The sequence below is a fragment of the Saimiri boliviensis genome, chromosome 1, assembly GCF_048565385.1.
Source record: "Saimiri boliviensis isolate mSaiBol1 chromosome 1, mSaiBol1.pri, whole genome shotgun sequence".
NCBI classification, from domain to species: domain Eukaryota; kingdom Metazoa; phylum Chordata; class Mammalia; order Primates; family Cebidae; genus Saimiri; species Saimiri boliviensis.
In genome coordinates this window covers 65134293-65153302 of record NC_133449.1, presented here as the reverse complement: position 1 = coordinate 65153302, position 19010 = coordinate 65134293, and the positions used below count along the sequence as shown (strand labels likewise).

At 54.7% G+C, this 19010-nt stretch overlaps 1 protein-coding gene across 2 annotated transcripts; it reads left to right on the top strand.

The window, feature by feature from the left end:
* The first annotated feature begins 595 nt into the window (after positions 1-595).
* Positions 596-17494, top strand: EMX1 (empty spiracles homeobox 1). Of its 2 annotated transcripts, none has more exons than XM_039460210.2 (3): positions 596-1507; positions 7389-7573; positions 16933-17494. In XM_039460210.2, exons 1-3 carry the CDS (start codon positions 988-990, stop codon positions 17098-17100), a joined length of 873 nt encoding a protein of 290 aa, XP_039316144.1. In that variant the 5' UTR covers positions 596-987; the 3' UTR covers positions 17101-17494. The 2 variants fall into 2 exon arrangements, with proteins under 2 accessions (XP_039316144.1, XP_039316139.1); XM_039460205.2 differs by having other exon boundaries at positions 7386-7573.
* Positions 17495-19010: the final 1516 nt, after the last annotated feature.

Genomic DNA, 19010 nt, shown 5'->3' with positions numbered 1-19010 from the left:
ACAGGAGCTGCTTCCAGCCCCGCGAACAGCTGGAGGGCTGCGGTGTGACAGCTCCAGCGGCTTCTCCCGCACAGTGCCCTGCCTGGCCCCTCGGAAAGGGAGTGAGCGTCCCCTTTCCAGAGCTGTCCCTGTGACATCCAGAAAGCGGGAAACCTCAGGAACAAGGCCGCAGCTTCAGACCGCGGCCCAGGAGGTCGATGGTGGGTGAGTGGGAGGGTCCCGGAAACCAGGGGAGCAGAGAGCTGGTTTTCGGGAAAACCAATGTGTTGGACCCCAAACACCCACCCTCCGCTCGGATCCAAGTTGTCAGAACTGAAACGACAGCCCGGGACGAATGGGAGAGTTCGGCTGATCTACACACTGCGGAGCGGGGGTTGGAGTTTAGCTCCAAGCCCTTCGGGCCCTTCTTCTGCTCCCGCGTGGGTTGAGACGGCGGCAGCGGCCACCAGACTCAGCTAAAGGGCGGAGTCGCGAGGAGATGCCAGTGGTGAGGGGAGGAGGCCTGGATCTCCCCGCGAAAGCTCCAGTCCGCCTTTTGCCTCCGACTGCGGGCTCCCTCCCCACCCGCCGTCCCTCGCCCCGCCCCGCCCCGCCCCCCACCTTGGGGCAGGTGAGCGGCGGCCAATGGGCGAGCGCGGGGCAGGTGCCCGCTAACTCGCGCCTCGCAGCGCTGGGCGGCCGGGGGCCGGGCAGGGCAGTGCGGGGAGACCGGGGTCTGGGGTCGGTCCCGGCGGGACTCCGAAAGGAGGGAGACGGGCTCAGCCCTCGGGCCTTACCGGCAGCTCACAGCCTCGCACGGAGCCCGCGCCTGTGCGGGCGCCTGTAGCTGCCCGCTCCGCCGCAGCAGCCGCCGCGCCTGGCTGTGCGCTGTGGCCGGACCCCGCGCTCGCTAGCTCACACACCCCTCGCCACTCCGCGCCTGGCTCGCCCGCGGGGGCCGAGCGCGAGCGGGCGGGCGGGGGAGGTGAGGGGTGCGGGCGGGTGTGCATGTGCCTGGCTGGGTGCACACCCCGCACGGCGGCGGCGCCAGGACGCGGAGCGCTCCCCAGAGCCCGGCTGCCTCGCACAGCTCCGGCGGCTGCGACCATGTTCCAGCCCGCGGCCAAGCGCGGCTTTACCATAGAGTCCTTGGTGGCCAAGGACGGCGGCACCGGCGGGGGCACTGGCGGCGGGGGCGCGGGCTCCCATCTCCTGGCGGCGGCCGCCTCCGAGGAACCGCTCCGGCCCACGGCGCTCAACTACCCTCACCCCAGCGCGGCGGAGGCGGCCTTCGTGAGTGGCTTCCCCGCCGCGGCCGCCGCGGGCGCCGGCCGCTCGCTCTACGGTGGGCCCGAGCTCGTGTTCCCCGAGGCCATGAACCACCCCGCGCTGACCGTGCACCCGGCGCACCAGCTGGGCGCCTCCCCGCTGCAGCCCCCGCACTCCTTCTTCGGCGCCCAACACCGGGACCCTCTCCATTTCTACCCCTGGGTCCTGCGGAACCGCTTCTTCGGCCACCGCTTCCAGGGTGAGTGCCCACGCTGTGCCCGCCGAGGCGGCCGGCCGGCGCCCGCGCTGCGCAGCGGCGATGCGAGGGAGGCTCGGGGGCGCGCGGGGCTGTTCAGAAGTTACTGCCCAGAAGGCTGCGGGTCCGCGGAGGTAGATTCCCAGGCAGGGAAGAGCCGTGCAGGACCCACCGGCGCCTCTGCTGCGTTGGTCTCTCTCCCAGAAAACCAGGTGGAGACCTCCAGGCTTTTCTAGAAACGATAACAGTTCGGACGCAAGCCCAGGCGCGTCCTCGGAGCCTCTGCTGGCCCTCGTCGCGGCCTGCCCAATTCTCTCTCCCGGCTGAGCCGGTCTCAGCCCCTGAGTACAACTCCCCCGACTCTCCCTCCACCAGGCTTGACCTGGCACCACACTTCGCTCGCATGTCCACTACCACCTCCCAGACCTCAGCCTTCGCTGGCGCGTCCGGGCAGGGGAAAGTCCATCCTCGTGCCCCAGCTCTGTGGGACGCAAGAGCAGCGGGGAGGGCGAATCGGGAGAGTTAATATTCAGTGTGGAGGGCCCGGCTGTCTTGGGATGTTTCTCGGCAACCTTGGCCCGACTTCTTCAAGTCACACGTGCCTCTCCTACCCAAGGTGGGGAAGGTTTGCTATAAGCAAACTGGCTTCCACCGTTGCTAGCCGCCTTCGGGCGGAAGCCCACCCGGTTGCTGGAGTACTGAGGCCAGTCTTCCAGGGCAAGGGGCGGGGGCAGAGGGCTTTTAAGGTCGTAGCCAGTCCGAGCCTCGGAGTTTGCACCCTGCAATCGGCTTGCTAATAAGGATCCCCCACTATTCTTATACACACACACACACACACACACACACACACACGTCTCAATTATCTGACTTTCCTGGAGAAAAGAGAGTTGCATTTGTTGGAGTTCGTTTCTTTCCTTGAAATTTGTTGGGGTTTTTCTTTTATTTCTTTTTATTTTAAAGAGTCGCCTTGATTTATACAGTAAATCGTTTTAGTTTCTAGTTTTATTAGTGTACACCACGCCACAGCGTTGTAAGGAGGGTCCATGGCTCAGAGCTAGGTAACCCTGCTTTTAGAGAAACAAATGAAAGGGGCATGGCTGGAGCTTCGGCACCAGGAGCTAATATGACGGTCTGCAGTCTAGGTTTACAGTTAGATGTTTGGCACAATTATTTAGATAATAAAATGAAAATTACCACTTGACGCTTTGACTTTCACAGAAAGCTGCTTTCCCTGGTCCCGATTTGTCAGGCAATTTTTCAGCCCCACCTGGCTAATAGATGCTGACCTGGCAGATCCCACAAAAACAGAGAATGTAATTACTAGAATAAGAATTGTGGGCAGCTTTATCTCCTCTTTGAAGATTTCAAAGACTTATCCAAACCCGAAAAAAACAAAAATGCCTACAATGTCCTCTGCCTTGGGCAAGAGTTTTTGCCACTTAAAAATAAATATTTACTGATAAAATGAGGATGTTTTTAAAATTGAGCAATCTACCGTGGTCCTCCGTGGGCTCGATTCACAGCCTGGGTCTCAAAACCTGGCGCCCAGGGACCGAGTTGGAGTTGGGGCAGTGTGGGAGCTCTCAGTCTACCGCGGCCTGCCGAGAGGCTGGCGGGTTGGAGGCTGGTGGAGGGACAGGGGCTGGAAGGAGAGGGCGGGGCCGCTCCTAAGTCCTGTGGCCTCCAGCGGTTCAGCTTGTCTGGAGGCGGCCTCCTGGGCCGTACCCTCGGCTTCGAATACAGTCCCCGACGCCCTCCGCTCTGCAGTTCCCGCTTCGGGGCGCCGAGGGCCGGGGTCGCCTCGAGAGAGATCCAGCTCCGGCTCTGAGCTTCACCAGCCAGCCGGGCGAGGCGAATAAATCCTCCGCAAAACCCTCTTGGAAATTGCCGCCGCTCTGCGAGCCCTCAGTTCTAGCGGGTACGTTATCGAGTTGCACAGTTGGATTTTTCTCTCAAGAACCGAGTCTGGACGCGGAGATGAACCCAAGTGTGGCTGCGTTTTCAGACCCAGAAATCCGTTGGGTACTGAAGGACTTTTCGAACCCTGAAGCGCGGTGGCTTCGGGGCCCATCGTCGCTGCTGCAGACCGCTGCGCTCCCCGGCAGCTCTGCGCCCTCCGGTCCGGCCAGGCCTCGGGTCTGGGAGTCGAGCCCTCTCGAGCCCTCCGGCGCCGCATTTTCTAGAGAACCGGGTCTCAGAGATGCTCTTTTCAGCCCCGTTTTAATGCAACAAACGAAACCCCACACGAACGAAAAGGAACATGTCTGTGCGCAGCGCGCTTGGGCGCCGCGGTCCTGGCGCGCGGGGAAGCTGCATCTCCGCTTACCGAGGCAGTGGAAGGGGGAAAGCGAATGCGGAATCCTCCCGGACCCCGAAGGTCGGGGCTGCTCGGCTGCTCGCGAGGCCCGAAGGGGAGGGGCAGGCGAAGACCAGGATTGGGCCGCTTTTCGGTGCTGTTTCCCCGGGATCATGAACTTTCAGGGCCTGGGAGCAACGCCGGGATGGGGCTGTAGAGACCCAGCCCTCCCCTCCCCGGACCCGCAACGAAAATGGGCCAGAGCTTCTAAGGTCGCCTTTGTGTGGGAAGGAAGAGGGGGAATGAGGTTATCTCCGCTGCCCGTCCTGCCTGTCCCCCTCCTAGCCCTAGGGCCCTCCGCCCAGCCGTCCAGCCCTGAGCCCCAGGCCGGCGGCGGCCTCTCCATCAAAGACTGCAGTTCTGACGCCGGGTGTTTCGGAACCCTAGCCGCCACCTCCAGCCGCCTCATTCCTGGGATTCTGTTGCTAGTTCCCAGCCATTCCCTTGAAGGGGCCCTAAAAGAGCAGCTGTAGAAAAATCGGAGGGGTAGGGAGGCAGTGGGGAGAGGGGTGTTCATTTCCCTAGCTCCTGGGAAGGCTATGCCAGTCCTTTTCCACTTTGCTAACTGTCCTAGTCTGAAACTGACAGCGCGTTCCCACAGCTCGGAACTACTGCGTCCAAACAGGGCGCACCCTAGCCCCAAGTTTGTTCTGCCCTTGTGGTCCAGTCAAGGGAAACTGAAGCCCTGGTAGTAGGGATTCAGGCCTCCTTCCCACTTGTCAGAGGGGTACAGGTGCTTGTGCACTTAAGGCATCACCCTTGTCTTTGCAGAAACCTGTAGCAATTGATCTGTTTCTCAGGATGGCTGGTGTAAGAAACATCCTCTAACAGGGAAACGTCCTTACTCTTTTGGAATCAAATAACCTGTCATCAGTTAGCATCTTGACTAATCTTGCAATGTCCTGCTTTTCCATGATGGGGTAGAAGGACTCCTACATTTTTGTACATGCATGTGAATATGCCCTTTAGGACACATGCTGTCTACCACAACTGGACATGACAATGACGTAGGGCCATTTTCTCAGTAAGGCAGACCCAAAGCAACCTAGCATAGGTTGTTATCCCTAAAATAACCAGACCTGAGGCAGAGGAGCGTGTATGTTGGGCAGAAGCTTGTTGCCTTCATCCTCTAATCTGGGTTTATAAAGACAAACAGAGCACTCCACCACACAGGTGACATACACGACAGAATCACAACATAGTCACTAAGGCACATACACTGGGGTGGACTGCAAACCTGCTTCCTTAGCCCCACACTACCCTTCGCACCTCTGCATCCTAGTCACACACTTACAGGGCTTTCAACACTGCAGCCTCACTTCTGACCAACCTAGGCCAGCCCAGCAGCTGAGGCCAATCCCTGCCAGCGCTGGGATGAGCTAGGCTTTTCTGTCCCTCTCTGGTTCATTTATCTGGAGGAAACCACCGTTGGGACTTCACCCAGGTTCATAACAATGTTGTTTTTTGAAGCAAGTTGTTAACATCAGCAAGCAGCATTTGCTTTCCACCCACCTTTTCCTGGCCTACCTCACTGGCTCCACCCCAGAGACTTTAATCTTCCTTATTCCCCACCTGGAGCAGACTCCATATTTGTTTCTCTGCCCTTTATTTCTCTCTGCCAGACCACCTCCCCTGACCATCTGTCTGTTTCACTACCCCAAGTCAAACTTCTCTTCCTTCAGTCAGACCCGGGGGCCGTAGATCTGCCACCACTTAAATAACCAAATGGGGTGTCCCTCATCCTTCTCCCTATGATGTGGTCCCACCATTTTTGTAGCCACACAGATCCAACCACTTGAAATTGATAAGGCGACTGGAGGTTAGTGACTGACTCCTCCCAGGCAATAGTCCCCCAATCCTAGTAACTCTGTTCCACAGAAAACACCAGCAAAAAGTTGGCCTGTTTAAGTACCCAAAGCCCAGAGACTTGGAGGAAGTAAGGTCAGGCAGTTTCCACCAGAAGAGGGACAAGGACAGTTACCTGGACAGTTTTAGCTACAGCATCTCAATTATGTGCCTTTGCTTCACTTACATAGATATTTCCAGAGATGGGAGATGTCAACTGAATTATCCAGGTGTCTTAGAGCAAAACAACAGGTCAAATCAAATCCAACCAATAGCCATCTCTGAAGAAGTTAATTGGAGCAGTCAATCCCAACAGCTAATTCTGTCAAAATATTCCATCTAGGGTTCTGCGTTGTTGGTGCATCAGGAGGCTGTTACGTGCCCTTGCAGGAGAATCTATGGGTGATTTTGTCAGGGCCTGTTAGCATGTGCAACCAAGTCAGAGATTGTGTGAAGGTCTAGTGGGGGGTTCATTGACACAGGGGCTGTGGGTGGAGGCTTGTTTTGGCATTGATCATTCCTGACCTCATCTCCCCTACCCCAGCTTCATCCAGTCCAGAGTTACCCCTCCTCCTCCATGTGGGAGCTGAGTCCCTATGCTGGCCAACATTTGCTAAGGGACAGTCACACTCTAAAAATCCTATACAGTAGATGGGAGAAAAAGACAGTAGGGAGGCTGGAACATATATTTACACACGCCCATGCAGAAACCAATATATCTATATCTATATATATTAGAGAGAAAGATGACATCTAGATATTTATACACATGTTTCTTTAGCAAGGGACTATTCAGGGATGAAGCTTTTCCCACCAGACAGTACTTGGAGTTTCCAGTGTGTGTGTTGGGGTGGGGGTTTGGGGCTTACTCTAGAGGCTGGGTCTCTGGACAGCCAAGACCTGGGGAGGCAGAGGTGGAGAAGGGGGAAGAAGGAGCCTGACTTTCCATTCCAGGTGCTGCCTGGACCACTGACCTAGCTACTGGCCTATTTATACCCCCTGCAAGACAGAGCTAGAGCCTGCTGGCAGGAGTTTTTAATGAGCTAGTAGCCTGAGCATTCAGCCACAAGATTAGTGCAAGCAGGTGTGAAGGGATTGCCCCTTGGGTACCTTCTAGTTCTTGAATCTGTGTTTGGCAAGGGTGTGCCTAGCATCCTGCTGCTCCCCTTATCACCTTTCTGATCCGCAGCGCTGCCTCTACCCTTAGTCTTCTTGGAGGGATATGCTTTGCGACCAGTTAACTAAAAGCAAATGGTTGGGGCTGGCGGCCAGGGCAGCCCCTCTAGGAAAGGGCGGAGAAAGAGCGCCAAGGGACTTTTCTTGGCCACTTCCGGGGCCCCAGGCGTTGTGGATTTGGGCTAGTCGGCGCCTCGTGGGGTCTGGACCATTTCTTGGCCTAGCAGAGGGCTCTGCAGCGCTGTTATTCCCCGAGTCACCCCCCCGCACCCCCCCCCCCCGCGGAATGGCTCTCGAGTGTGGGGAGGTGTTGGGGAGGGGAGAGGACTAGGAAAGGGGCGGCAAAGGAGCAGAGGGAGAAATGGGGTGTGTGTGCAGTACCAAGGAATGGAGAGGGCAGGGCACGTGGGAGCGGGGCGGAAGGCCGGGCTCCGCCGGCCCCCGGCTCACGGCGCCCCTTCTCTCTGTTTGTACCTGCGTGTGTTGCCGTCGGCGGTGGGGCAGCAGCCAGCGACGTGCCCCAGGACGGGCTGCTTCTGCACGGCCCCTTCGCACGCAAGCCCAAGCGGATCCGCACGGCCTTCTCGCCTTCGCAGCTGCTGCGGCTGGAGCGCGCCTTCGAAAAGAACCACTACGTAGTGGGCGCCGAGCGGAAGCAGCTGGCCGGCAGCCTCAGCCTCTCCGAGACGCAGGTAATCACCTCCGGTCGCGGCCTGCCCGGCGCCGGGCGCTTCGCACGGATCCCTAGTGGAGTTGAGGGTGCGCGGGTGCAGGAGAGACCCTGAACCCGCTCCAGCCCGGCCTCGAGTCTCACCTGCTGGGTTCCAAAAGGCCCCCATTCCCCGCGGCGCTGCGATCAAGCCCTTTAGAGCCCCTTCCTTGGAGACTGCGTGCCCCTGCTAAGGCCGCAGGACTTTCGTCAAGCGCTAAGGACCTAGCAGGAGGCAGAGTAAATGTAAACTGTATCCCGAGCCCGGCTCCCAAAGACCATCACAGGGAGACCAGCTTCCCTGGAGGAAGCGGGCCGCCTCGGGAGCGGGCAGTGCAGGCAGCACCGAGGCCACCGGAGCTGGCCCCAGCCCTGGCATTCCTGCGGATCTTTCCCCCACACTGTGCCGGGGCGCTCATAGTCCTGCGGGGAGCCAGTCCGCACTGGCTTTGCTGCTATTCCTGGGCAAAACTGGTGGGGCCTTGGCTGCCCACCAGCAGGGATAGTCTGGGGAGAAAGCCCAGGTGTCCTCAGACTGTCAACAGAGGGGCTTAGCCAGGGAGGGGACAGCCCCTGCTTGGGGTCCGAGGGTAGCACTGATCCGGCGCAGGCCGGCTGGTAGGGCTGTGGAAGCCACAGTGTGCACTCGCGGAGCATCTGAGGGGCATGAGCCTGCTGGGAAGTAGACCCAGGGTTCTCAGGGGCTGCTCTGAATCACTGAGAAGGCTGTCCAGCGGGAGAGGGGATAAACTCCAACGGTGTCCAGGCTTAAACCGACGGAAATTAACAATTACTGTGTAGTATTTTTGTAACTGATCATTAATTTAAGGGGGAAAAAAAAAAACACAAAGAATTAGATGAAAGTTAGAGGGAGGTGGATTTGGGTTCATTGTGAGTAAAGACTTTGCCATAAATAAATGCTGCCTGGGAGCACTGCATAAGCTCTTGGTCCACCGGGGTCCCACGTATCGGAGTGCGGCTCAGCAACCCTCAGCCCGGCTGCTGCCTCAAGGCAGATTTCAGTCTCTGGATGGGCCTAGTCTCTGGATGTGCCTACTGGCTCCCAGATTTACGAGAGGTCTGCCCTACGGTCCCCCAGCTCCCTCCCAGCTGAAGTCCCCTTTCCTCCTAGTCTTTCCCCTCCCAAGACACCACCGTCCCCTCCCCTCCCCTCCCACATCCCGGGCAGTGAGAAGATACCCTGCTTGGGGGACAGCCGGAGCCTCCATTTAGCAGCGAGAGTAAGAAGGGAGCCTAGTGAGGAAGCCCAGACCCAAACTACATCCCCAGCTCTCTTCAGGGGACCTCACCCTCTCCTCCTTCCGTGGCATTTTGGCATCTATTGTCATCATATCTGCCTGATGCCCCACTTAACAATCGACAAATCGCTCACAGGTCGGAGGCAGGACCCATGGGTTTTCAGATTTGCTGGCTGGGCTGTTCTAACTACAGGGGAAAAGCTTACAAAACAAGAGTTAATTTTAAAAACGTTTCAAAGAAAGATCTGTTTAAAAAAATAAGTTAATAAAATAACACTCCCTTTTCCCTCTTGGCAGTTTTAAAATTATTGTTTGAAACAAGGTGTCAGTTTAAGAATGGTGTTTATAATTAACTTCATTTAAAAAGTAATATTTATTAAATTTTAATTGCAGAAGTGTAAGAAAACAAAAATGGTTTATAATCTTACCACCCACAGATTAACACTTGTTGAAATAATGTCATTGTTTTTAAACTTTCCATTTTTTAGCTCAGTGAGAGCATTTTTAATTAACTCTCTTTCAAACTGAATCTAGCTGCCTGTCAATATTTGCTCCTAACAATGCTAGTTAGTAAACGGACTGATTGTTTCTTTCATTTTTATTGAGACATTTCAAACATATATTTTAAACAAAATCAGATAGAATAACATAATGTATCCAGCTTCATTAACTATCAAAACTCAGGGCTAATCTTTCCATCTGTAAATGCTTTTTGCATATGATACAACAAAAAGAATGAGGAGAGGTTTGAGCCTGAGGAACCTTCTGTGGCAGCCTGTCCTTCCAGGTGAAGACCCTGAGATGGGAGATGGACTGGGCAGAGCTTCCCAGGCAGGCAAACACAATTTTAAATACCAGCTAACTTACTGTGTAACCCTGGGCAAGTTACTTCACCTCTGAGCTCTGGTTTCCTCATCAAGAAAATGGGTTGTTTAATGATTAACAAAGGTACCTCATATGAGCTCAAATAATATTAATCACCATCCCTAGTCCCTTCCCTTTGTTTAAGGTAGTATGTCAGATTAGTAGCATAAGAAGATCCAAACCTGGATGGATCTTAGTCCAGCATTCTTCCTGCCTTATCTGGTTTCCATCATCAACACTACCTTTCTGTTGCCCTCATAACTTATCATTTGGAGCCAGGATATATAATTAACTACTTCCCTAGCCACCTCTTGGTACTTACCAGGCAAGCTTACCTGTCATTTGCAGCCATCAGCTATTTGTCAAGCATCAGTCACCCCCATCAGCCCCCTGCCATGCATTTCTACTGTTAATATCTATACCTGTCTCTCAAAGCTCTAATCTGTCCCTAGCTGTTTTACATCTAGCCATCTACTTCTGTCTACTGTCATTAAACTGCCTCCCCAAACTGGTTAATTTATATTTCTTATTTTTCTATTAATTATACATTCTTCCTAACAATAAGTACTATTTACCCATCTGTTCATTATTTTCGTCATCTATTTTGTCTTCTCTGTGTCCACCGTTCATCTCAAACTTCATCTCTACATAGCTGTTTGGCAACTGACAGCATATTCATACGTCTGCTAATGGTTATCTATTATCTTATTGGCTCTGGCTTTGTCTTCTCTCCGGGCCTCCGTTTCTGTATCTGTGAGAATGAATGACACAAATTCCAGCGTTTTTTTCTAGCTGAGTTTCTGTGGCTCCTCTACATTCTACTTCTCTGTGTTTCTGTATACTCCCTTCTCCTCATTCTCAGAGCTCACCGCACAGCCCCTGCCTATCATGATATGCATCAAACTTTGCTGTTATTACTTAATTATCTTCCATGTCCAAGCATCAGTCTGTAGACCAGCAGCATGCATCTCTCAGGGAGATCTTAAAATACAGATTCCTGGGCCTCGCCCAGGAGATTTTCTTAGGAGGTTCAGGGTAGGGTGCAGGAAAAAGTTTAAAAACAGTTATCTGGGTGATTGTGATGAATAGCAGGCCTGAGCATCTTAGCTCTGGGAGGCAGAGGCCAAGCCTCTCTATTTCTCACAGGGCCCAGGTCAGCGCCCAGGATGGAGTAGATGCTCAATAAATATGTATTGAATTAATGATCACATTTCTCTTTGCCCAAACAAATACATACTAACTTTGTCAGTCACTGTCCTTGCTCTCTGCTGTCACTGCTCCCTCCCTGTCCCTCTCCTCCTGTCTTTCCCTTGCACTTCCTCAGCTGATTGTTGATTTAGATTATACATATACCACTTTGTAGATAAAACTTCTAGGAGGGTTAGTTACTCAGCTCAGTGTGTGAGTGAGCTCTTAATCCAGAGCTCAGAGGTTTGTGCACTCCCAAAGCTTCACATGAGGTGCTGGGAGGTGGGCACCCTGAGTGACTGTCCATGTTTAGTAGGAGTGGGGTATTTGTGCTGGGAAGGCCAGTGCCTCAATCTAGGAGGTGAGGGAAGAGCCCTGGAGAGGAGCTAGTTCTACCTTCAGGTTCTGATGACTCGCTCATCACTGCTATGGTGCAGCCCTGGAGGATGACCAGGAAGGTACCAGTCCAAGCTTCAGTTCTGGTGGCTGGTTGGGCAGACCCAGGCCTGGGTCATTTCAGAGGCTCAGGTTGAATGAGTGTGTGTAAGGGGCATGTGCAACACATGTCTGCCCACCATGTGGGATACCAACAGGCTTCATGTGATTGATGCCCAAAGGTCAGATGCTAGCATAGGTACACGTCAGATGCCATTAGGCAGTTGCATGACATGGAATACAGCTTGCTTGCTTCTGTGTGCGTTCATGTGTGTGTAAGGGGAAGGGGTAAGTTAGTTTAAAGGGGAGTGAGAGAAAGTATCTAGTCACTCCAGGCTGATCTGGTCAGTGTTTCCAGCTACTCCTTCTCCTCTGAGCAGACCAGCAGGTGTTTCTTGACCTTGCCTGGGTTAGAGTTTAGCTGAGCGGTGAGGGCAAAGGGTACAGAAATGTGGTCTGTGGCTTTGAAGATTCCTCACTGAGTGATGTGGCTAAGTGCAAAGCTTGCACACTTGTGAAACATGCACAGGATGAATGACTAGGGTCCCCTTGAAGTCACAGCTGTGCACTTAGGGGTGTCAGGAGAGAAATGCTTGAGAAGAAGGCTCCAGGAGGCCTCAGACCTGGAAGGCTTGAGGGGGATACCTAGGATCCTATGTTGGAGGGAAAGAAGGAGAGGGTCTGAGGCAGGCAGGTGGATAGAGCAGGAGCTGTCAAGACCAGCCACCATCTTGGAGCCCGAGGGCAGGGAGATCTTGGGAGGCAGGAGTATATGGTCACCTGACTATGGCTTTTTCCCCTCAGAGGCATGGAGAGGAGGATTTGGAGGGTCCTTTCCTGCTCTGGAATGTTCTAAGAGGGATGGATAAGAGGGGGATACCAGGTGACCTGAATTTTAGGGGAAAATCGAGAGACATTTGTTTCTAGCTCACGGTGTGTCCACATCTCTTCTCTAAGTCTTGGCTTTTCTTCAAGAACTTCTGCATCTCATGTTCCAGGAGTCCTGTGTGGGAGGATGAGGGGGAGACGAAGGAGATTAGAGTGGTTCTCTGAGGAGCTGGGACCGGAGACATGTCCTGAGGAGAATCTTATGATGTCTCTCTGAGAGAGAGAGGAAGGGTCCAGGCTGGGCTGAAAGAGGAAGAGACAGGGAGGCTTAGGGAGATTATGGTTATGGTTGGTGGGGAGCTAGAGGTGACCTCAGCTTACTGGAGTGAGGGTTGAACTTAGCTTGGCATTGGGCTTGACCTTGAGAGTAGGAACAGCTCACATGATCAAATGATAGGAAGTGGGTCCCCAGGGAAGAGAGTAGGCTGAAGGGTGGCTTGATTGATGTCTCCAGGCTTCTGTCTATTCTGGGATCTTTGAACTCTTTGAAGACAAGGCAGTTACTCACCTGAGAGTGTGCAGGGGCCTGGAGCCACAGACTTTTCCATTTGCAGGAATGGTGAAAAAGAAGGAATCCAGACCTCATTCATTCACAATAGCAGATTATTCCAAAGTAAAGTCTGATTCGTTGTGAAACATTGGCTGGAGATATAGTTTGCTTGTTCGTTCATTTTTCCTTTTGTTCTTACATCCATGCCTTCATTCATTAATGCATACATTGATCAGTTCTCTAGCAAACTGATACATTCATTCATCCATAGCAGTTTCACCTTCTTCATTCTGCCTGACTCAAGCCAACCCTTCTTCTGCCCAGCAGTAGGTCTCCCTCCTCCAACTTCCCCTACAAGTGGCCAATCCAATTTACCACGTGGAGTATTAAGAACTGGCCCTTTAGGCCGGGTGCGGTGGCTCAAGCCTGTAATCCCAGCACTTTGGGAGGCCGAGGCGGGTGGATCACAAGGTCAAGAGATCGAGACCAACCTGGTCAACATGGTGAAACCCCGTCTCTACTAAAAATACAAAAAATTAGCTGGGCATGGTGGCGCGTGCCTATAATCCCAGCTACTCAGGAGGCTGAGGCAGGAGAATTACCTGAACCCAGGAGGCGGAGGTTGCGGTGAGCCGAGATCGCGCCATTGCACTCCAGCCTGGGTAACAAGAGCGAAACTCCGTCTCAAAAAAAAAAAAAAAAAAAAAAAGAACTGGCCCTCTGGCCCTCTTGCAAAAGTGTCCACAAAACTAAGAAAAAGATCCTATCTCTCCATCATTGAGCACTTCCTAAACCCTTTGCTGATTAGAATTCTCCCCCTCTTCTATTCATTTTCTCCTGTTTTCCAGGTCTGGCCCAGGTACCCCTTGCCTAGAGAATAGGGCTAGGTCACCTTGCCTTTGTCCAGCCAGATGACTATACATGGAACATGCCCTCGGGGCAGGGCACTGGGACTAACACACCACTTTGGTTCTCCAGTCTCACAGTCCGGTGAGGAGACAGATATAAAGAAATAAATTCGTGCACAGTGGGGGTCACTGTTACCGAGACTGGGAAAAGGTACTAAGGAATACAGGCAGGTGATGGGGCAGCCATATGACCTAGCTCCTTCCCAGGGCCTGTGTTCTCTAGGGAAGGAGCTCTGGAGGATCCAGAGTTGCCCAGCTGTGTTGGAGAGGTCATGAAATGTCACTCTTATCTCTTAATACACTCAGAGCCCCGTTCCTTTTCTTTTTCTAAGTAAAAAATAACTATCGTTATCAATAACTATTAAGGGAAATTCAGAAAAGTAGAAAGAAGAAAGAAACATCACCCACACTTTGGGTACATTTCCTTCTAGTCTTTTTTCGCTGTGTGTAGATTTTGTTTTTTATGGTTGTGATCACACTGTGCCAGGCCTGTGCATCCTGGCATTTCCACTAATGCTCTGAAGTCATAAGCACCACCCTGTTATTGCAGACTTTGTAAATAGCATCTGGACACTCAGCCGAAGGCCGTTCTCTGGAAGATGGCCAGGCTGCACAGGGAGAGGATGTATGTCCCTGTTTCAAGAGGGATACCTACTTGACCCCAGTATTGTTCATGGAGAAAATATTCAGAATCTCCTTTCACTTGGGTGCCCTAGGAAGCTGCCTCTGGCCTACCCTGTGCCTGAAGCCTCCTTCAAAGCTTTCCTTCTTGGAGCCAGTGTTGCTAGACAAGGGCAGCATGCTGGGCCCGTCCCACCACAGGCCAATTGGACTGTTAGAGTCTCTTTCCTGAAGGACACTTGCAAGTATATGTGGAGGGAGGAAGGTACAGAACAGGGCTCTCAGTCCCTGGTGCTGCCCTCATCACCTGATGGGCACCCTCGGCCAGCCCACTTGGGCTTCTCAGGAATGACGCCCTGGCCCTGCATCTAGCCCTGAGTCACGCGCAGGAGACAGGGGGAGCTCACCCGCCCACTGGTAGGCACAGTCACAGCAGGCTCCAGGGTGGGGGGCAGGAGCCAGGCTGCTGCCAAATGGTTGTGCTGAGAACCACCCAGGGTCCAGGTGGCTCTGCGCCCAAAGATAGGTGGGCTTGGAGTCCGGCAGCCTGTGCCCAGAGCCCCCACCGTCCTCCGCTGCCAGCCTAGGTGAGATGTGCAGGCTATGGGCTTGTAAATGCGGGAAGAATTCCCTTGCCCTTACTCCATTCATTGAGGCCAGGCCAGCTTTCCTGTCCCTGGCTGGCTGCTCTGCAAGCACTGAGTTCCAGCTGCCCCCATCTCCACCTCAGTGCTCTAAAATCAGTGCTCTCAAACCAGGGCAGATGGCACAGTGGAGACCCTGGCAAGAGGGACTGTGAGGGGGAGTCCTGAGGTAGGTGGGATAGAGAGGACAGCCTGAGAAGGGTGTGGGGGCAGTACCTCCTGGGCATGAAACCATCTGCAGGGCCCAGGGGCCAGGCCTGCCTCTGGATGCACGGCTTGGCCTTGTGGCTAAGGCCTGTGCTTTCTCCCAGTTCTCTGGGAGCAGGGGCTGGACCCGGCAGTCTTTCTGAGACCTGCCCTCAGCCCCACCCAGGGTTCAAGGATCTCCCCTCAGCATCACTGCTGCTGCTGAAACCAAGAGGCTCCCCACTATTCCTCACCCGCAGCGCTGCCACGCATCACCGTTTGCACAGCTGCAGTTGGTCACACCCACTTGCTTTTAAATGTGCTGTCATTTCCTGGAAACCATCCATGCCTTGTAGCCTGCCCTCTGCACCTCCTCCCCCAGGGGTCCTCTGGAGCAAGAGTCCAAAAGGTACCCCGGAGCTGCAAGAGTCCCCAAAACATTTCTCCTAAGCGTGAAGAACTGAAGCCCAGAGGAGGAAGGGACTTAGCTGAGAATTAGCACCCAGGATCCTCCTGCCAACGCTGAAGATGGTTTGGGTCTGGCCTGACTCTGCAAAGCCAAGTAAAGAACCATAGAGTCAGATAGAGTCGGTAGATGAAGGCTTTCTCCACAGCCCACAGGCACTAAGGCTAGTCCAGCAGCCAGGACAAGCCTCCCAGATTATACATGAGAGGAGATTCAGGGCTGTGTCCTGGACACTGAACAGATGCTGGAGGAGGAGGGAAAAGAGTGGGATAAGAAAGGGGATAAAGTCTAGGGAGGCTTCCTAGAGGAGAGGGCTTAGAACCATAGACCTGCCCTCTGCCTCATACCTCCTCCATCATGAAGGATGGTTGTCCAGTTTCTCTTTGAACCCCACCCCGTACCTTGCCAGGACTCTCACTGCCAGACACAGAGTAGGGGGCTTCCTGGGTCAAAGTGGAGCTTGCTTCTGTCCCCTGAGCTTCTCTTGACTGTTCCTTGCGTGACCCGATCCCACATCTGGATGGGCTGCAGGAGCCAGTGCTGTGGGGACAGAAGGTCTAGAGCTGTCTGTGAAGGGCAGGACACCTCCCTCAGACCCGCCTCCTCCCTGTCCTTGTCTGCCCAAGGAGAATGAGGTCTCACTGGTGGGTTTCGGACTACCCTGAGGAGCTGACACCTGAGGGACAAGGCCCCCAACCTGCCCAGCTCCAGCCTCTACAGCTCTGCCTTTGATGAGGGGCAGGGGAGAGCCACATGAGGTTGCTAAGAAAGCCTCCCCTGAAGAAGGAGACCACACAGTGTGTGAGGTTGGTCTCTAGCAGCGGGTTCTGTGCCCCCAGGGGTAGCCTGGCTGTCCAGGCACTGCTTTCGGTAGCAACACCACCTCCTGGTTATCACACCATGCCCACTCTGCCTCTGTGTATGGAAACGAGCATGGGGCTGGGCCGTGGGGCAGTGTCCACTTTGGGCCATGTGGGAGTTCATGGGAACCCACAAGGCTCTCTCATTTACTGTTGACATCCACTCCGTGAAGGATTTGTTACGAGCTCTCCTCTAGAAACTGTGGAGCCCCAGGTCTGCCGGCTTCCGGAGCCCAGGCTCCCCCACCCTGGCTTGGCTTTGCAGGGGCTAGAGGAGCTAGGATGTGCAGCGGCTCTGCGACCCTTTGTGTGAGAGGCGCAGGAAAACCACCCTTCTCTCTGGCCCACTGTGTCCTCTTCCTGCCCCGCTGTCCCCTTCTGTGAATGTCAGACCCACGGGGGCAGCTGGTCAGAGGGGAGGACAGCCTCTGTCTTCCCATCAGGCTCTCAGCTCGGCCTGAGTGTTGAGACCCCCATGGCTGCTCTGGGGGCCTCCTGAGTTTCTCATCTGTGCCCCTCCCTCCCTGGCCCAGGTGAAGGTGTGGTTCCAGAACCGGAGGACAAAGTACAAACGGCAGAAGCTGGAGGAGGAAGGGCCTGAGTCCGAGCAGAAGAAGAAGGGCTCCCATCACATCAACCGGTGGCGCATTGCCACGAAGCAGGCCAATGGGGAGGACATCGATGTCACCTCCAATGACTAGGGTGGGCAACCACAAACCCACGAGGGCAGAGTGCTGCTTGCTGCTGGCCAGGCCCCTGCATGGGTCCAAGCTGGACTCTGGCCACTCCCTGGCCAGGCTTCGGGGAGGCCTGGAGTCACGGCCCCACAGGGCTCGAAGCCCGGGGCCGCCACTGACAAGAGGGACAAGTAACGGGCTGGCTGAGGCCTGGGACCACTTGGCCTTCTCCTCGGAGAGCCTGCCTGCCTGGGCGGGCCGCCTGCCACCGCAGCCTCCCAGCTGCTCTCCGTGTCTCCGAGTTCCCTTTTGTTTTGATGCGTTTCTGTTTTAATTTATTTTCCAGGCACCACTGTAGTTTAGTGATCCCCTGTGTCTCCCTTCCCTATGGGAATAATAAAAGTCTCTCTCTTAATGACACGGGCATCCAGCTCCAGCCCCAGAGCCTGGGGTGGTAGATTCTGGCTCTGAGGGCCGGTAGGGGCTGGTAGAGCAAACGCATTCAGGGTCTGGGAGCCTGGGGTGGGGTACTGGTGGGGGGTGGGGCAAGGGTAATTCATTCACTCCTCTCTTTTGTTGGGGGACCCTGGTCTCCACCTCCAGCTCCATAGCAGGAGAAACAAGCTAGACCTAGGGAAGGGCCACCCTGTATCTTGAGGGAGGACAGGCCCAGGTCCTTCTTAATGTATTGAGGGGTGGGAATCAGGTCCAGCTATTTCAGTGGGAGAGGGAGAATGCTTCCCTCTGCTTAGAGATTCTGGTGGCTTCTCCAGTGGAGAAGAAACCAGAGGAAAGGGGAGCACGGGGGCCTGGGGGAGGGAACACCATTCACAAAGGCTGATGGTTCCAGACCAAAGTCCTGGGCCCACCAGGATGCTCACCTGTCCTTGGAGAACCCCTGGGCAGGTTAAGACTGCAGAGACAGGGCTTGAGGCTGAGCCTGCAACCAGTCCCAAGGGACTCATGGCCTTCCCAGCCCAAGAAAGAGCAATGCACTGGGCCTGCTGAGCTCTTGCGTTCACCTGCCCTTCTGCTTGTCCACTGGTCTTTCCCACTTGTCAGGATGAAGGTTTCCTGATAAGCAAATCTGCATTCCTAAGTCTTTCCCTTACGACATCCAGACCTTTCTTCACCTCCCCTGTGCTCCTGAAACCTCTGCTTTGTGGCCTCCATGCCACCATTCCGCTGGTGCTAATGACAGTCACCAACCACAGTCACTGGCCACCCCCTTGTGGCCAAACTCAACCACTTCCTGTCTGGGTTTACCTGCTCCCCGATCCGCTGGCCATGCCCTCCTGGATTCTCCCATCCGGCTCTGCCTTCATTTCGGTAGCTCTGACTCCTCCTCCAGCCTGAGTTCATTCAGTGTGAGCCACGCCTTGTCACCTCTGGCCATCCCCAGGTCCGCCCTTGCTCCCCCTGCCTCATAGTTGTGCCCTCTGCCTCGGGGACTCACATTTACTTCCAGGACTTCTCTTTGGCTCCCTGCTCTGTGTCTTTAGCTGACCTCTGCTGAGCTGCAGACCCATCAAGCCAGCTGCCTGCTGCACCCCCTGCCCGTCGGCACCTCAAAGCCAACACATCCACAGCTGACTCACCTCCCACCTGTGCTTCTCCAGGATCACCCACCTCGGCAAACAGCATTAGCCATGTACATCGTTTCTCCAGCTACAGGAAGCCTGGGAATCTTCCTCAGCTTCCTCTCCTCCTCCCCAGCCCCATCCATTCCCATCTGGTGGGTGGAGTCTAAAGTGGCTTCCCAACCACACCCCCCATTGCAGCCCCCCCACCGCTCCCCCTCCTGCAGCTCCCCCTGCCACCGGCCGGTCCCTGCTTCTCTAGGAAGGCTTCTGTGAATGTCAAGGACAAGGCCCACTTCAAAGGAGGCCCTCCATGCTGCAGCTAGGTTTCTCTTCCTTGCACCCAAACAGGGC

Excerpts from the sequence above, each read along its gene's own strand:
- EMX1 (XM_039460205.2), top strand. The coding sequence starts at position 988 with ATGTGCCTGGCTGGGTGCACACCCCGCACGGCGGCGGCGCCAGGACGC. Across the intron at positions 1,508-7,385 it reads CTTCGGCCACCGCTTCCAGG|CAGCCAGCGACGTGCCCCAG; the intron begins GTGAGTGCCCAC and ends GCGGTGGGGCAG. Across the intron at positions 7,574-16,932 it reads TCAGCCTCTCCGAGACGCAG|GTGAAGGTGTGGTTCCAGAA; the intron begins GTAATCACCTCC and ends TCCCTGGCCCAG.